Raw genomic sequence first — 19,961 nt, 5'->3', positions numbered from 1 at the left:
AAGTTAGCTATCACCACCACCTCCAAGGGGGATCTAAATTCTATGATATACTGATTTGCTGATGTTTCAATGAGACCACTCATCTGGCTTGACACATTCCCTACTGTACACATGATACATAGAGAGCATTGACAAGGCCACTCTTAAACAGGGACAGTTTCCACATCCAGGTGAATCAAGAAGAGTAATAAGGTAAGGAAGAGAGAAAAAGCAGTGGCTGGATTCTCCACAGCTCCAAGCATCACACTGTTCTCTCATAAGGAGCTTCTACACAACCAAAACCCCAAACCTGCCCCCACCCCAATATTGAGTCACACTGCTCTTCCTTTGATGCTGTTGGTTCTATAAACCTGAAGATTTTTATGCATTTTTAGATCCAACAGATGACTTCAGCTTGCCAAAAACAAACAAAAACAAAAACAAAAAAATGAACCCACTCCCGACTGGTATAACTCTTAAAATCCTTTATTATTTGTGATTTTTATTTTTGTGTGTGATGGGGGTAGGGCAAGAGATGAAGGCTGCTGACCTTTGTGAACCCTAAATCTATTTATAATACATATTGACTAAGACTCCCTCTATCCACTCCATGCTCTTGTCAGGGGATATTATAAAGGGCTCAGAATAAATTAAACACCATCCTGAAAGGCTACTTAACTAGAAGCAAGCATGGCCCAGAGATCAAGCACATGCATGTAAGAATTAGAGGAGCCTAAAGAACCAGGAAGTAGTTAAAAAGAAAAAAGGAAAAATAATATATGCATGATTTTTCCAAAGATATTTTCTTGACAAAGTATCTTTTAAATTATTCTAGAGCCAAAATTCCAGGTGTAGCTAGCTAGGTAATAAGAAGGAGTGGAGGGAAGGGGGAGGAAGGGAAACATGTGGCATACCCATATCCTGACAATGCCAGGGTTTCTCTACAGAAATTCTGAAATAGCAGCAAACTCCTCAAGAACCCAGGCCAACAGAGCCAATCAATCCATGCTTATCAACTCACAAATTTGCTGAAGGCTTTCTCCTTTTATCTGCTTCTCTTTCAGACATCTCTTATTTATAGAAAGTAGTGAGCTAAGCCTGAGGGGAAAACCAAAGTCCCCATTTCTAACCGCTCTTCTAGACCCCTTTCCTTTCTCAGTTCCTCTTTCCTTTCTCCTTCTCTTATTAGCTCGACCTCAACCTTTTCCTTGGACTCCCTAAATCTGTAAACTTTCCCACTTCAGCACTTTTCCAGGAGAGGGGCAGGTATGGGGGCTCAGGCTACTGGTAAACCCCGTGCTTTGGGAGGTTGAGGCAGAAGGACTGCTTGAGACCAGGAGTTTGAGACTAGCCCAGGCAACACAGCAAGACCCCACCTCTCCAAAAAAATTTAGAAAACAGCTGGGTCTGGGTGTGGTGATTCACACCTGTAATCCCAGCACTTTGGGAGGCTGAGGCAGGAGGATCATCTGAGCTTAGGAGTTCCAGACCAGCCTGGGCAACATAGTGAGATCCTGTCTCTATTAAAAAAAAAAAAAAGCTGGACTTTGTGGAGTGCACCTGTTGTCCCAGCTACTTAGGAGGCTGAGGTGGGAGGATCGCTTGACCCCAGGAGTTCAAGGCTGCAGTGAGCTATGATCACACCATTGCATTCCAGCCTAGGCAACAAAGCGAGGCCCTCTCTTTTTTTTTTTTTTTTTTTTTGAGGCCCTGTCTCAAAATAATAATAATAATAATCCTCCATCTTATCAAACATAAGAACTTATTTTCAAGAATCAAAGAAAAAAATAAAAAATACAAGACGGAGAAACTGCCCCTTCTGCAACTGCCACCCTCCTCTAGCTACAGCTTGTCAGAACCACTGGAGGGCTTTTATTTTTCACCCCAAATTTGCTAATCTCTCCTTCCATCCACCCTGTCCACTGAAAGTAAACCCCTGTTACTTATTGATGGACATTTTCCCTCTTCCTTAGGTGTGCTGGGACAGGCACAAGCCTGGAAATCACCAGACTAGAGTGTGAGACAAATCTGAGGAAAACACTGAAATCACATAAGGTTTAGATGAAATTGAATTATGATAAAAATTATAACCAAATTTACATCTTAGGTCATTAACGAACCTTTATATAATGTCTTGTTCAGTAGCTATGTAATGTTTATTTTATATTGAAAGCATCTATCACACTTTTGTATCTCCAGATGATCTAATTCAGTGCTATGCACACACAGACACCCATAAATGCTCAGTTTGTAATTTGAGTCAAATAAAATTTTTCAAGTCTTCTGTTCTGATGGTGACTCTAATGTTTTATTGCAAAAGTAACTTCTATCTATATGCATCAACTCCAACGCCTTTACCAGCAACTGCTTCGATTAGCACTGGTAAATATCCAAATAATGATCCCATTTTCTCATAGATTTAAATACCTAACTTTTTAATCACTAAGTATACTGTGTATCTTCTCAAAAATTAAACCTATATTTAAAATGTTATATTACATTTACATACAATATAGAAATTGATCTTTTTACACAATGGAAGATTAAAACACTGTATTTATGATTTCACTGCTTCAGCCTACATGTTTCTGTGATTGATGGTAACATCTAAATGAAGTAACTGGTAACATTTATACAACTACTACTAAATGCTGTATTTTAATTTGTTTCAGTAATCATTCATACTTTTCAGGCATCTTCTGGTGTTAGGTACAAGAAATTAAAATAATCATATTTTTTAAAAACTCGGTCTTGACAGAGAGACAAACACAAATGACCGTAACTCAATGTGATAAATGTTTTAAAGAGGTATGTATTTAAAGTGCCCTGGGACACAGATGAGAGCTGTGTGGAGTGAATCATTTTTATCAGAGCTTTGAAAAATAAAAAGGGAAGAAGCTGGGAGAGAGAACATCCTAGGGGGCATACTGAAAACAGCAAGTTACAGAGAGAGGAAATAAGATGGAAATATAAAAGCTGGGATCAGGTTGTAGGGGTTCTGAATACTACATAAAGATTTTGGGCACTTAATTCTAAGGGCAGTTAGGACCTTAGATTTTTAAACAAAAGAATATAAGAATTAAATCTACACTGGAGAACAAGTAGAGGTAGATGGCAATTCCAATGAAAAATATTAGTGGCTATGTTATAAAATAAGCCTCTTTTTAAATTTAAATACAGCTCTGCATATGAGTAAAATTTAACATCAACAACTCAAAAGAAGGTCTATAATTCATAAAGCCACTATAAGAGGCAGTAGAGTATAATGGTTAGGCTTTGAAGGCCAGGGCCTAAATATCAGCTTCTCCACTTAAGAGCCTAGTGACCTTGGGCAAGGTACTTAAGCATTTTAAGGTTCTCTTTCCTCATTTATAAAATGAGAATAACAATCATATTGACATACTTAATAAAGTTAGCTGTTATTATTAAAGCTTTATCCTATTTTTAAAATCTCCACCGCACACAGTGTGAAGCAAAAAGAAACTAAGCTAAAATTTGTATAGTAAATCTAAAAAGCTGTCCAGAATATCATAAATCAGGCTTTCTACTGTTCCTTCATTATTCTGTATAAAGTGAATGAACACCCAGAATACTGGATATATTCATGCATTCATATCATTTTAGAATTACCAAAATTCACCCCAAAGCAAAATACAAAAAACAGGATTTTTTTTTTGTATTTTGATTTTTTTTATTATTTGGTGGTTTTTCCCTTTGAGCAAATAGCCATGTTATGTCTGCATTGAAATTTTGTCCCTTTAAGAATTGTGAATAACTTTTTATAATGGATAAGTGAAAAAAAATGTCCTAAGGGCCCTTTTCTTAGCTGTTTATTAGTGGCGAGAGGGAGGAGTCATGAGAAACTGGTCCTTTAGCAAGACAAATGACCCTTCTGCAAGAAATCATGTAATTTCTTATCAGTGCAACCCAAAAACCTCCTGGCAACAGTTTAAGATATGCTAGAATTACATTTCATTTTATAAGTCATTTTTATAGCATATATATCAAAAAGGGATTTAGTACCTAAAGTTTAAAATACACGTGTAGGAATGATTACACTGCTACTCCAATCTCTTCATTAGCCTTATTACATGTGTTTAGACCTCCCCTTCAGAACAAATATTTCAGCTATCATAACAAAAAACTATGAAAAAATGACAACTCCACAAAAGTATCTACCAAATCAAGAAAATTGGAAAGCATTCTTCCTCCATAGTCATATCACAGATTTGGGGCTTCACGCTGTAGAGATAAATCTTTTAGATATCACAGATAACCAAGTGAGGGCTGGGAGGAGTTCTGGCAAGCTGCCTCCTAGACTGCTGAGGTTCCCTGTTTCCAAGCTGCCCAACTCTCCTAGTTTCCCTGCTGTGTCATTTGCTGTTGTTGCTCTGAAGGAGGAGGAAGCCAAACTCTTGATGCTTCCCTACTGCCAGACTCAGGCTGTCTTCACTTCAGGTGAACAGCCAGGAACCAAGGCAAGCACACTACAAAGACAACTAAGAAGTTGTTTCTGTTAGCTTTAAATATTATGTATGCATTACAAACATTCACAGTTCATCCAACCTTTACGTCAAGACCAGCTGAGTAATGCTATACTTCCTTTCACTGGTTGAGACACCAATTTTTGGTAACATGTCTTCAAGTTTTTGCAAAATGTCTAAATTTGTTAGATACACAGATATCTAGATATAATAGAACTGTTACATAAAGGTCAGTAAAACTGCATATAATGCCAAAAAAGTTTTACAGAGTATCTGCATAACCTCTATTTTTTAATACATTTGTTTCAAAACACTGAACAGAATACTAACAATTTTTTAAATGAGGATCTCACTATGTTGCCCAGGCTGGAGCACAGTGGCCACTCACAGGTGCAATCATAGTACACACCACAGCTTCAAACTTCCCAGCCTTGAGTGATCCTCCAGCCTCAGTCTCCTAACAGCTGGGAATATAGGCATGCCCCACTGCACCTGCCTTCTCTCTTTTCATGAGTAGGAAATTTTACACGAGGTATTCTCCAAATACCTCGTATTTCACTCCTCCATTTAAAGCTCTCCCACGGCTTTCTACTGAAATTCAAATAAAATCTGACCCCTGCCTACCTCATTTCCTACCACTCTCACCCTCATTCACTATGTCCAGCCACACTGGCCTACCCCACTCAGCACCTTTCTATCTGCTGTCCTTCAGCCTAAAATGCCCTTCTCATGGTTGGGTCCTTGTCATCATTCAGGGTCACTTCCCCAATGTGGCACCAACCAATGTCCCAACCTGCGCAGTCACTCACCAAGCCATTTTACTCTATTTTAATTTCTTGGTACTGTTTTCTGAAATTACTTTTGTACATTTGTTTCTTTTATTGTACCTCCCTCTATATGAATAAAACCTCCATGAGCGCAGAGACAGTGTCTTTTTTGCTGCTTAACTTCAGTACCTGGCACACAATAAATGGCCGATAAATATCAGAACGAATGACTGAATATAGTCAGGAGCCACTGGTTGTAACTGCATCTTCAATCAAAGGGCCAAAAAATGGAATAAGCCAGGGCAGGCACAGACCAAAGCACTGCCAGTGTTGTCAATGATTTGCACTGCTCAGCCAAGGTCACAAGTAAACAGGCAGAGAAACACAGGTGGGGCAGGTTGGAGACTGCCCTGCCCACCCCAGCTGAGTCACTGACAACCATGCAGGCCTGAATACACTTGCAAAACTAGGAGTAAGATTTAACTGGAACAAACAAAAATCTCTTATTAGTATGGACAATTCTCATGATGCAAATGATGTGTGCGTAGTATGTTACATATTTTTAAAATTAATTCAAGAAATATAATTACTAATCCTACAAGGTTTGGTATATACTTGTTGGGGAACTAGTCATACTTTCAAAGTTTAGCCCCATAATAATTGATATATACAGTCTGGGTACACAAAATCTCATCTCCTCCTTGAAAAGTCAAGTGTCACAAACTGTTTTCCGGCTTAAGTTAGCACTGTCCACAAGAAATTTCTGAGAAAACTTCACCGAACTGGCTAACCATTTTTTTTTTTTCTTAAGGGAGCAGGAAGGGGAGGAAGCACACCAGAATGGGAGAAAGTCAGAAATGCATGAGTAAACTGACAAGATTTCAACCAGAAAGGAAAATGCAAATTCAGCCTGCAAGACTGTTATTAGGTATACTGAGATCCAACATAGCATTTCTTTCTATGCATCTTCAGGTCAAAGGACAACGAGTAAATGTTACCATCCTCAAACCTAATGCTCCTTGAGGGGCTTGAAGAGTATCAGAGGAGCTACAGAACTGAAAGATGACTGCTTTTGGAGGGGGACTTACATTCAGATAGAAAGTTCAAATCTTGGAAAGCAATAAAAATTGGACTATAACAAACCATTAACTGCAGAAAGATTTTAAGAGTGGCTCTGGAGAAAAGAGGAGAAAGTAAAACATCGTACCAGTCATCTGGAGACAGAATGGATAAAATGACTATCACTTTTTTCTCTGCTAAGTCATCAAAGAATGCCTTTCTTCACAAATTCATTATCAACATACACCTCACAATAAACAGGACACAGAGACAGAGAAGGGAGCATCAGGTCCCTCCTAGCTCCAAATCTCCATAACAAATAAGTTTGGGCTCCAAGATCTTAACAGTTTTTACTTTTTTACCAAAATCATGTGTTTTAACTTGCTACAATATAGAATTTCCTCCCAATACAGGTAAATGTACATAGTTACAGTAAAATGTAGAAGTAGAAATCCCCGCATCTACAAAGAATCCAGTAGTGTGAATGCAGAAAATGGCAACAACTTCAAATTTCAGTTTTAACAACAACTGTGTCCTCAATATATGATTTACTTTAGGACTGGTCCAAATCACTTGACAGTGTTTACTTTGGATGTGAGAACATCTCAGAATACCAAGCTACAAAAAATAAATGTCTTTTCGGGGGCTACCAATCTCCCTGAAGGATGAAGTTAGGCATTCTGAAGACTTCCAGAGAGAGGGTTACTCAGAAAAAGGCCAAAGCAGTGTGATATACTAGCAAGTAGTATATGACGCTGCTAACTTTACTGCCAGTCTCTGCACACACATTACTATAATCACTTAACATACGTTGGTTCTGAAATATTTACTTAGGTTAGAGGAAAGTTATCTTTCATGTTTATAAAAAATCCTCCTGGGTGCTTGTAATAAAACAAATGTTTTCTTTTAGGGTCTTTTTCTCTGCAAAGTCAACAATCTCCTTTTATTTAGGATAAATGTGTTGTAGCAAAGTCTGCTAAGAAATAAATTTTTATAACACCAATTCTAATATATTAACTTAAAAATTGAGATGTACCCTCATAGAGGAGGAAAGGTTGTAAGGGGTAGTAGGAACAATTTAAATTACTTGTGGAGCAAAATTCCTACGTAGCCAAAACAGTTGTGGTTCCACATATTATTTGTTGCTTGTCTCTGGCAGTTCAGCACCTAATGCTTTTGTGATTCCAACTAATTACTCTCTGAATTAGAAGAATGATTCCTAATCCTAAAACTTTCTTAATTCTACCCTCAATTATCAAGGTAAGCAGGACCAAGAGTATCTGGCATAATCTGAAACAAATTATTAAGACATGATAAGTGGACAATTAAAAAGATAATGCTTATATGATTGCTTTAAGAGTTCTAAGTATATCCAATGTAAAGCATTAACATAACAGCCCATATTAAAAGGATGAAAAACAGGATGGGTGCAGAGGCTCATGCCTGTAATCCCAGCACTTTGGGAGGCCAAGGCAGGTGGATCACAAGGTCAGGAGTTTTCGACCAGCCTGGCCAACATGGTGAAACCCCATCTCCACTAAAAATACAAAAATTAGCTGGGCGTGGTGGCACATGCCTGTAACCCCAGCTACTCAGGAGATGGAGACAGGAGAATCACTAGAACCCGGGAGGCACAGGTAACAGTGAGCCAAGAAGGCACCACCGCACTCCAGCCTGGGCGACAGAGCAAGGCTCCGTCTGTGGAAGGGCGGTGGCGGGGGTTGCGGGTGGGGGGATGGGGGAGGGGATGAAAAACATTAAATATGATGAGTAACTTATGCTGTGTTAAAAGTAAATACATATATCCAACTCATTCTAGTGTATTCTCCAGCTTGAACAGAATACAAAAGGTCGATGCAAATCAAAGCATGTAAAATATTTTTAAGGATGGCAGCAGCAATTTACTGATTTTCCAATTTATCCAGTAATTTCAAACCAAGTCTTGAAAAAGAGATTCATCAAGATGTAATACATGAACCTGACACTATTTACTTGTAACATGCATGGTACGTTAACCTAAAGATCACAAAGGACTTGAATCTCGTAAAGTAGAAGTTAACTTTTTTTGGTGAGGAAAGAGGGGAGATCAGAAAAAAAAACTCCTTTGAGAATCCACTGAAAATGGTGGGCCCTTTCCCCATCCTCCCCACAAAATTATATATACTGTGTTAAGAAATTCTGCCCTAAAGTGTAGAAAGTAGATAACACCAGATGACTTTTCTGGATAAATACAATGAAATATTTTAACTAGGAAGAGTAATACAAACACATTTTCATTCTTGAAAATCATTCCTCCTTTTCCATTGTCTCTCCTCTAAACCAGGTTTGACACGTGAAGGTCACCAGCAAACCTGAGGTAAAATCTAGTGGTTACTTGCTGGTCTTCATCTTTTTCTAGTGCACAACACCATTTCCCACTTGATCACTCTACCTCAAAACTTTCCACTCACTGCTTTCTAATACCACACTCTCTTGATTTTCCTTCTGTCTCCTTTGCTGGCTTTTCCTAGTGTACACTTCTAAATGCCAGATGCCTGAGTCTTCATCCTGGGCACTCTTCTCATGATGCCTTTCCTTTCTAGGAGAGAGAAAGGCATTCCCAAGACACCCAAGAGCCTCTATTTGGTAAGGTCTCCTTTACAAATGTGTATGTATCTCAAGCTCACAATATTCCTCAGAGTTCCAATTACCTATGTCTAACTTATTTTTGACACCTGCATTTAGATGCCTCATGGGAATAGATTTCAAATCTATCAAGTCCAAAAAGGAGTCATTTCCACCCTGCCCTCATCTCCCCTGCCACCCACCACACACGCGCCCTATGGCCCTATTCTAGGCCTAGGAGTCTACCTATCAGTAAAACATCACTATCATCTAGCCAATTGCAAAAAAACACAGAAACTTGGAGTCATTTTTGTTCCTGTCCCTCATCTCTCACATGCAATCCAACAACAGGTCCCAGTGTTCTACCATATCTCCACTGCCACTACCTTAATCCTAGCCACCTGCACCAGCTAGCTTGAAACAGAGCAATACCCTCCTTTCTGGTCTCCCTTCTTCCACTAGCATCTTCCTCCCAGCTATTTTCCATGCAGCAGGGAGGGTGGGAAAAGACTTTTAAAGCATTATTGAGAAAAATCCAAACTCTCTACTTAGCACGGTTTACATAATCAGCATCACCTGACTTGTCCCCGCCTCAGGGCCTGTTTTTACCTTCCCTCTGTCCCAGATGTCTTCTGGTACTTTTCACAAGGCCATTTCCTTTCCTATCTTTTAGGTCTTTGACTAAATGTCTTTGTAAGGCTTCTCTAGGTAACCCTCACACCCTCCCCAATTATTCTCCATCACTGCACTCTGTCACTTTCTTTCCTACTAGCCATTACAACTTGTACTAATCCTTTTGCTTAGCTGCTGTTTGTACTGTCTACTAAAATTCAGGTTTCACAAGCCAGAGGCCAGGTCTGTTTTAGTCACCTACAGAACAATGCCTAGCACACAGCAGACACTCTAATGTTTTAAATGATTACGATCTGATCTACTCATGCTGCTGTCACATGTACAACATTGCTTCATAATAATGCTGACTTTTTGAGCTGCATCACATCTAAAACTTTTCTCCAAGTAAGATCATCCCAAGTTACTCTATTTACTCTCATCTGTTTGGAAATGTGCCTCAATGCCTTTTTCTGTAGAATTTACTAGGGGTCCATCCCACACCAATTTTCCATCGATCAATTTTAATAAATACAAATGGCCAATGTACTGGAAGTATGGATAATGATCATCATTTCAATGCTAGTAGACTCTACTAAGACTACTCCATTGTATTACTATTTAAAATTTAATAATGACTCACATCACTACAGACAAGTCAGACATGGCACCTGTGGCAAATCTGCCTTTGAATGCTATATAAGAGGGCTTTGCATTCACTTTGTCATATTTGGGTCAGCATGTACTTTGGAGAGCAGACAGAATTCAGTTTTTAACTACTCTGTTAAAAGTATTAGTGAACAATACACTGCCCCAATGGTTTGCTGTCACTGTAGCAAAACCCAGTGACAACTTAAATATGTTCTGTATGTGAAAACCTTTGGCTTTGTAAGATTTCCTGAGTGGGATGGGACATCAACTTGGCCTTCCAAAGGTTGATCATCTATGTAATGTGGCATGGACTCTACAAAGCAATCCATAATCACTGTGTATATGTTTCAAGAAAAGAGCCATTAGCATACAGCAGAGTTCCTGGATTACGGTTCTCAAGCAGGGACTTTGATGAGCTTTTAGCCTATAAAGGAGGAGGTTTCCCAGAGGATTAGAAGCATATTCTGACACCAGTTACTAGGTCTTTTGTTTCACTTTAGAGCATGGCTGCATAAAAGAGGCTGAATAAGAATGGGCTTATTATGAAACCCAGTTTCACTTCACTGGTGACAGGGGATGTGTCAGATGTCTCAGGCGGGTGCCAGCAACTCTAACATAACCAACTATCTGGAATAGCTTTAGGACTTGGGGGACCATCTCTAGGAACCCACTGTATTTAGCACCCCTAGACCCTTGCTCACTTGTTAACATAAGGTAACTTTATAATAAGGTTACCATTTGTAACTCCGTAGACTAAGAGTCTATGCCACATTACATAGATGATAAACCTTACATGAAGTCAAAACAAGCAATTCGAAGGTGTTATATTTTCTCCAATACATCTTTTCTCAATTGAGCCTGCAGCAGAGATCACATCTTTTTTGCCACACTGACGTCCAGAGCTTCTCTGTGATTGCAGGAAGGTCAAAATTGCTAAAACTGCTTGGGTGCCAACTCAGAAAGACTGCCAGCAATGGACAGCTGTAAAATGTGACAGCAATTTCCCCAGCAATTTCCACTATTTTCTGAAGAGGGTAATGAAGATGTTCTATTAAACCATCCAACCAAATTAGGTTTTTGTGTTTTGTGTTTTAACAAATATGTATTGTTTACCTACCCTTTCTCGGACACTGTAGGGATATAAAGACATAATAATCCCTACTTTCAAGGAACTTAAAAGTCTGCTGGGAAAGAACACAAACCAAATAACACCAGAAAGATGCTGCTTCTTTTCAGTTCTATACAAATATCTAGAGTGCTACTCAAGCACCAAAAATGCTTCTAATCGTCTAGAAAATTCCAGGCTACCAGCCTTTCTAAACATACATTCTCCCACTTAGGGCCTAAGTTCTCTAGGGCCATCACTTTCTCTACAATTATGTTATAAAACATTACATCTGCCTCTCTAGCAATTTATTTATTTATTTATTTATTTATTTTGAGATGGCGTCTCGCTCTGTCACCCAGGCTGGAGTGCAGTGGCGCAATCTTGGTTCACTGCAACCCCTGCCTCCCGGGTTCAAGCGATTCTCCTGCCTCAGCCTCCTGAGTAGCTGGGACTACAGGCGCGTGCCACCACGCCTGGCTAACTTTTTGGATTTTTAATAGAGATGGGGTTTCACCATGTTAGCCAGGATGGTCTCAATCTCCTGACCTCGTGATCCGCCCGCCTCTTCCTCCCAAAGTGCTGGGACTACAGGCGTAAGCCACCGTGCCCGGACTCTCTAGCAATTTTTACTCTTTTTCTGTCTATATTTGCTTCTTCCTCTCAGCCTACAAAACATACACCTAAGTTCTTACACTTTAGAGCCCCAAGAGAAAATTTCCTTGATCTCCCTCTAGGGACTTTTGCAACCTTGTGGCTTTCCTCCTCCTCCTTTCTCCAAGTCCTCTTCATTTCCCATCCTCCATCCGTAGACATCCTTCAGAGCACAATTCTTTCCTCCTCCAATCTCAGCAATCTTGTGCACTTTAACATCACCCAAACTTTCAAATCTAATGTGGACTACCAAAACCAGTTCCAGCCTCAGCCCCACTGTCAGGCCACCTCAGATTCAATGTGTGCAAAGCTAAACACACGGAAGCATCAAAATGCTCACTTTCAAATGACTCCACAAAATTAACATACAGAGATAAGAGAGAGACAGAGCAAACATGGTGTAATTTTGCTGAGGAATCACGGTGAAGGGTGGGCGCTTGCTGTATCATTCTTTTTACTTCTCCTGTAGCTGTGAAAATCGTCAAACTAAAGCAGTTGGGAAGAACATGTAGGGTCAGAATCAAAGACAGAAATCATTGTCCTTCCCTTTTAGGAAGTTTATAATCTATTTAATTTGTCTAATCTAATCTAAAAGTAGGCCATGTAGATCTGGGAGTTCAATGACTGATTTAATAATAAACTCAAATATACAGTCAAACTGCAAATATTTACTGAGGACCTACTAAGTGGCAGCAACATGCTAAGCATTGCATGTGATCAACGAAGCAAGTAACAAAACCTTTTTCCCTCAAGCCAGTTCATCCTCCTGCCTTATTTATTTCTGTTAACGCACCACCAACTTCCCCAATACCCAGAAGAACCCGACTCCTTTTCAAGTCCTCCATATCGAAATCAGTGGCTAAGTTCTATGGATTCTACTGTCTTCTATCTCTCTTTCCTCTCCACTTTGAAGGCCACCACTTACACCCCAGACCCTCCTGACCTTCCACCTTAACTACTGTAGCAATCTCCAAGTCTCCTGGTTCCTACCAAGCTCCACTCAATCCTTACTCTGTCTCTATCCAGATAGCCAACTCTATCTGAATGACAGCCCCTACTCGAAAGGTTTTTAATGATTCTCCAGCATCTACATAATAAAATTTAAAGACTTAGCCTGACACTGAAGAACACAAGCTTTATCTATTACTATTTATTCTCCCACTAATGTTTCTTCCTCTCTAGACACAGCTTTTACTCACTTCGGCCCAATAGTGCCCTTTTTCTGTCTTCCCTCTGCTGCCTTGGCTTACACTGTTCCATCACGAATATCCCTTATTCTTCCCCACCCCACTTCTCACCTCTTCCATGAAGCCTTCCCAGATCACTAAGTACTCCAGCCACAATCCCTCAAACCCAAGTCAAAGTAATCTCTCACTCCTCTGAAACTTTATAACATGATATCTGCATTTTATTATTTTCCAAATAATATTTATATTTCCAAGTACCATTCAAAATATGTGTGTGCATGTCTTAACATCTTGACTAGATTATGAACTCCTTGAAGGCAGTGCCTTTTCTTTTCTTTTTTTTTTCTTTGGAGACAGAGTCTCACTCTGTCAACCAGGCTGGAGTGCAGTGGCGTAATCCTGGCTCACTGCAACCTCTGCCTCCAGGGTTCAAGCAATTCTCCTGCCTCAGCCTCCCAAGTAGCTGGGATTACAGGCGCGCGTCACCACGCCCGGCTAATTTTTGTATTTTTAGTTGGCCAGTCTGGTCTCAAACTGCTGACCTCAGGTGATCTACCCGCCTTGGCCTCCCAAAGTGCTGGGATTACAGGCGTGAGCCACCACGCCCAGATTGTGCCTTTTCATTTATAACAGGCCCTCAAAGTTTGTGACAGGAATTTAACAAGAATCCCCAAAAACTGTGAGTATTGCCTTCTAAGCTATAAGCATTTTTCTCAAAATACTGATAATATTTTAACAGTGGTATAACTGTTTATTGTGATAAAACATATATAACATGAAATTTGCCATTTTAACCATTTTAAGTGTACAATTTAGTGGCATTAATTACATTCACAATATTGCACAACCATCACCATTATTTCCAAAATTTTCACCACCTCAAAAAGAAACTGTATTCATTAAGAAATAACTCCCCATTCTCCCCTCCCCTCAGTCCCTGAAAACCTCTAATCTACTGTCTGTCCTTATGAGTTTGCCTATTCTAGGTATTTCATGTAAGTGGAATCATACGCTATTTGTCTTTTTGGTTCTAGTTTATTTCACTTAGTATAACCTTTTTTTTTTTGAGATGGAGCCTCGCTTTGTTGCCCAGGCTGGAGTGCAGTGGCGCGATCTCTGCTCACAGCAAGCTCCGCCTCCCGGGTTCACACCATTCTCCTGCCTCAGCCTCCTGAGTAGCTGGGACTACAGGTGCCCGCCACCATGCCCGGCTAATTTTTTTGTATTTCTAGTAGAGACGGGGTTTCACTGTGTTCACCACGATGGTGTCGATCTCCTGACCTCGTGATCCGCCTGCCTCAGCCTCCCAAAGTGCTGGGATTACAAGTATAAGCCACTGCGCCCGGCCCACTTAGTATAACATTAAGGTTCAACCATGTTGTATCCATGCATCGCAACTTCATTCCTTTTTATAGATGAATATTCCATTTTATAGATTAACCAAATTTTGTTTATCCACTCATCTGTTGACAGACACTTGGGTTTTTTCCACTTTTTGGCTACTATGAATAATGCTATGAATACTGACATACAGATTATCTGTTTGAGCCTCTGTTTTTAATTATTCAGGGTACATAGATAGCAGTAAAATTATTGGGTCATACGGTAATTCTGTTTAGCTTTCTGAGGAATAACAATAGTATAGTTTTACAATCCAGATATAGTCTTTTGGTAAACACAACCGCCACAAGACTTCCTGCTCATTTGAAAGGCAATTCATCTCCAGATAGGTTTCTTTCCTCTCTAATAGGAAAGGCCCCAGTGATGATCTAATTCCCAACAGCCTGACCCTAGTATGGGTGCTGTTTTGATCGTGCTGAAACCCCAGTCTCCTGGTTGTCACAATTTTTCAACACTGCCTTTACATGCATAAAGGTATACACACTGCAGTGGTGAAACTAAACATCATTCAGATGTTTAAGTCACACTTCTATCCTTAACGCATTTAGTAACATCAGATAAATGAAAGATGCTAAAAGGAAGAATACTTTTTAGCACATAAGATACAGGGTTTTATAAAGGATGACTTCTGCTGAACCTATTTCTTATACCCAAACAACCATTTAAAACATGCTGAACCTGGACGAGGTATGTAACACTCCACTGTTGCAAGAAAAGGATCTCTTTCCATTGTGAACCATGATGAGCAGCCTGGGACTTCTGAACTGACATCTCATTACCATTACCACCAATTCGAGGAGGTATTGGAATGCCAGAAAAACACAATGTAAATTCACAGAAACTACGTGGAAGTATACAAAGTGCTAACTTGGAGCATCTGTGTGCAAGGAGCAGGATCAGAAGAGGTCATCAGGACTATCTTTTGCCTTTTACTCCACAAACTTCTGTATTTGAATTTTTCAAAAACATGCATTCTTGTATAATATAATGGCTTAAAACTATTTAAAATATAGGCAGTATTAGGGGAAAAAAAAGCTATCAAAAGAAGGCCAAATGGAAATTCTGTCACATACAGAAAAACTAGTATCAGGGCCAGGCACCATGGCTCACGCCTGTATTCCCAGCACTTTGGAAGGGCAAAGTGGGTGGACGGCTTGAGGCCAGGAGTTTAAGATCAGCCTGGCCAATAGGTAAAACCTGGTCTCTACAAAAAAATACAAAAAATTAACCGAGTGTAGTGTCGAACGCCTGTAGTTCCTGCTACTTGGGGGCCTGAAGCAGGAGGACAGCTTAAGCCCAGGAGGTCAAGGCTGCAGTGAGCACCACTGCACTCCAGCCTGGGTGACAAAATGAGACCCTGTCTCAAAAAAAAAGTGAGAAAGAAAGAAATGTATTTTTATTATTCTCACCCATGCTTGAAGTGTTTAATGACTTTTCAGACATTTTATCCTAAAATAGCACCCCATCTGAATTTCTAGGTTAAGTCACTACTGAGACATTTACTCATGAAACAAATATATCCATTAAATAAAATCTGAAGTTTAAAGGACTTAGGCAAAATATGCCATTTAGTCTGTATAGACATACTGTCTACAGATATTCGTGTCTACAGGCTAGTTATAACTAGTCAATTTAGCAAAGTTTGAGCCCTGGGCTATAAATAACAGCTGCAAAACTGACTCTGGTGGCCCAGAGTTCATCAGCTATCTAAAAGGCATAATTTTACAATCTAAGATCTGGCACGCTTTAGGGAATCATTACAAAGTTAACATATTTTTTTCCCTAAAAGAATAGAGCTAAATGATATGGGAATAAAAGCCTAACCAAAATGAAGAGTGAGTTGGGAAACTATTTTGTGTGTGTGTGTGTGTATGCATATATATACACACACACACAAATCAGAGATACTAAAATTAAGAATTTGATTTCTATGGCAGCATAAAGCAGTTTGAAAATACTTACTTAAAATGACTTTGGACCAGGTCATTGAACACAATCTGTACTGTGTTCTAAAAAATATCCACCCAACATAATATACAACATTAAGAATTTAATTTTATGTTTTCATACATTATAACATATTGAGCAATTGCATTTCACATAAGTTTTGATGCTCAGTAACTTCAAATATTTTTGCCAAGTGCCAAAATTAGTGAACACAAACAGTGCACCTTCCTTCAAGAGGAGCAATTCTACTGATTTGCAATAATCAACTTTTTTTTTTGAGACAGGGTCTCACTCTGTCGCCCAGGCTGGAGTGCATCACCATGCCCGGCTAATTTTTGTATTTACTGAGAAGTTACTATGTGCCAAGTGCCATATTTTAATAACGTGTTTAAAACTACACACTGAATGCTGACTGAAGAAAGGAAGTATGGCAAAGGGTAAAAATATAAGACAGACTCATTGAAAACCAATTATTTAACTCACTCAAATCTCATGCTTTCCTGCTGAGGGTAATTTTAAACATGTACGCACTTAATATATCACTTAATTCATAGATTTTCATTGGACGCTGACTTCAAAAAGTATCCCCAAGGCCAGGTGCAGTGGCTCACGCCTGTAATCCCAGCACTTTGGGAGGCCAAGGCGGGCAGATCACAAGGTCAGGAGTTCAAGACCTGCCTGGCCAACATGGTGAAACCCCATCTCTACCCAAAATACAAAAATTAGCTGGGCATGGTGGCACGTGCCTATAATCCCAGCTACTCAGGAGGCAGGAGAATTGCTTGAACCAGGACCCGGGAGGTGGAGGTTGCAATGAGCCGAGATCATGCCACTGCACTCCAGCCTGGGCTACAGAGCAAGACTCCGTCTCAAAAAGAAAATAAATAAATAAATAAATAAATAATCCATCTTTATCTCCAATAAAGTACATTAAAATACTAAATAATTAAATTCCAAAAGGTAACAGCACAAAACGTAAAACCAAACTAAGAGAGCTGAATATTGGGACTACTATATAACATTAAGACAGCACCATTAGCCAACCAAAAGTAAAAATTTTAATTCACATTACTCAAACGGCCCCACTGGAAAATATCTTCAGAAAATAAAGTCATCTTTATTGTTAAAAGACAATGTAATATACATTCTCTTGCAAAATGAAGATGCCTCGTATTTTCTCTCAAATCAGAGATTTTTCTTAAAATTTAGTATTTTGAGCTTTGACTCCGTAACACCAAGCACCCAACAGCCACCCAGTTTGGTGCATCCCCTGACCACAGGTAATTCCCAAACGTTTCACCTTGAAGGGGTAATTGGGAGGGTTTCCCAAAGATAAAAAAGTTCCACATGCCTCAGGAGCATAAATCTTTCACACATAAACTCAGTTAAAATGATGTGAAACTGAAGTGTACTTATGCTGTTTTTTTTTTAAATGCTTAATCCCATGAAAATCTTCAAATGGTTTACAATTTTAGATTTGACTGTGTTTATTCACAAGAAAGCCATTATATGTTTTAATCAATGTTATTAATAACACACACATAGGAGACACACAATACCAAGCAGGAGCAATAACTAGACAGCACAGAACCACCTTGGGGAATGTACATGGATTCCACACAAACAACCAAGGGAAGCTACAGGCTTCCACGTGAACCACCACCATCAAAATAATGAGTTAGGCCTAAGTCTTATGGTTTTTCCACTTCTCAACCATCTTGAGAGATTATTAGCCAGGAAAGAATTCCCCAGAATGATTAAGTGCTCCAATTATAAACTATAGTTTAAGAGCATTTCAAACTCAAAATGACTTTCCTTACAAAACAGGACAAAGTTTCACGGAAGAGCATCCCACACCTAATCAACATTAAGAATGAACGTAAACAAAACGGCAATAGTTTTGTATTTAATCCACTAATTAGTTTCCAAAGTTCACTGTTAATAAACAAAATACTTCATTTAGCTTTTCAACCTGACTATTCCCACACACTCATCTTAAAAATTGTGTATAGCCACTGAATACTTTGTCAGTAACTTCTACTCCTACCAATAAGTTTAGAGTATTTCTGAAATCTCACATCCCTTTCCAACGCCGATCTTGAGAACTAGGTTAAATGTTATACTTAATTTTTAAAGTATGGGAGTTACAGGACCTCCCTTAAATAAATGGTTCTATTCTAATACATAGTTGTAAGTTACCCCTCACTTCATTGTTGATCTAGTAAAGTCATCAAGTCTTCCACCTTGACTCAACAGTAGCAAAATGGCTTCTCTAAATAAAGTTGTGATCAACAAACCCTTAGAAAGCTGGTTTCAATTTGTTTTGAAACTGAAACACACATATGTATACAGTCTGAATAAAGCAACTGAAAAAAACACCCCATGAAAGTTTAACTCTACAATTTAAAAGAAAACCTTTATCAAAGCCAGAAATTGTTTCCTGAATTGCTCTGCCAAAAGTCTAATAAGAAATCTATATGCTATGGAGTAAGTTTGAAGATCCAGTGTTTATGTTCTCTTAGCTTAGCAGAGATTGAATAAGAGATTACTGTAGCAAAGCAGTTTTCCAAACCAAAATGTCCTTCGCATCTGAAAGGTTTTACATCATCTTTAATGGCATATCAAAGACCCATGATTAGGCAAGGAGACACCTTTAAATTTACTTTAGTTTTGTTTCATATATGTAAAAATCCACTCCAAATAAATCCATTACTTCTCCTCAACAGTACTGAGCTTGTCAGAGGCTCATCAAAACATTATACTCAGGTTAATAAATTTCAGCTGTTACGTGATGTTAGTGCCATAACAAGCATTAGCCAAAGAATCAAAGAAAAAGTATACAATAAAAAGAAAAACCCAAGACAAAGGTTAGAAGAATTTTAAAAATGAAAAAAATCCGAAAAGCAACTCACCTGCAATTAGGTGGAGGGTCTAAAGTGATGTCCGCCAGCTCCTTCTGAATTCTGGAGTGGGAGAAATGGGAAAGACAAACACAAGAAGCATTAAGGCGTGGAAGCCTCCCACCTGTAACGTGCAGGTCTGCAGATACACCTAAGTGCGATCACTGGATTCTACTGGGCAAAGAGGAACTACACATCAAGAACTTCAGGTCCCTAGTTTAGGAAAAAAACTTTTCATGGAGGAAGTGAGGCAGCCTGGAATCTCCTGTTCTCATCTGCAAAGTTTGGCTTCCAACCTTGCCTCGCACACCAGGGCAGTTCTATTCCTCGGTGTTTTCCATATAGGACCTAATTTTAAAGTTTCTCACTTGCGGACCGGTTTCCTCAGTCCCTCCCCTGCACCTCTCCCCAGGACGGAGAGATCACAGCCATCGGTGCGTGGGAAGGACGCCAGCCTCCAGCCTCCCTTGCCCCTTTCACCCCTCAGATGCCCCCATGCCCACCCCGGCAGGACGCCCCCGACAGGCCGAAGGTCCGAGGCCTCGCTCAACACCCGACCCGCCCGGAGTCCTCAGTGACGAAGCCAACATGGCCGCTCCCCACGAGGCCCCTCG

The 19,961-nt window shown here is 39.6% G+C and overlaps 1 protein-coding gene across 3 annotated transcripts in view; it reads right to left on the bottom strand.

Moving 5' to 3' along the window:
* The window catches only part of UBE2E1 (ubiquitin conjugating enzyme E2 E1), an 83,786-nt gene that overhangs the window by 58,756 nt on the left and 5,069 nt on the right, over positions 1-19,961 (bottom strand). For all 3 annotated transcript variants that reach the window (XM_001173077.6, XM_003309656.6, XM_009445024.5), the window contains one exon: positions 19,360-19,410. In XM_001173077.6, coding sequence (XP_001173077.2) covers positions 19,360-19,410 — 51 coding nt within the window. The remainder of the gene's footprint in view (positions 1-19,359; positions 19,411-19,961) is intronic.

Source organism: Pan troglodytes, chromosome 2 (assembly GCF_028858775.2).
Source record: "Pan troglodytes isolate AG18354 chromosome 2, NHGRI_mPanTro3-v2.0_pri, whole genome shotgun sequence".
Taxonomy (NCBI): domain Eukaryota; kingdom Metazoa; phylum Chordata; class Mammalia; order Primates; family Hominidae; genus Pan; species Pan troglodytes.
This window is presented reverse-complemented; position numbering and strand designations above follow the sequence as displayed.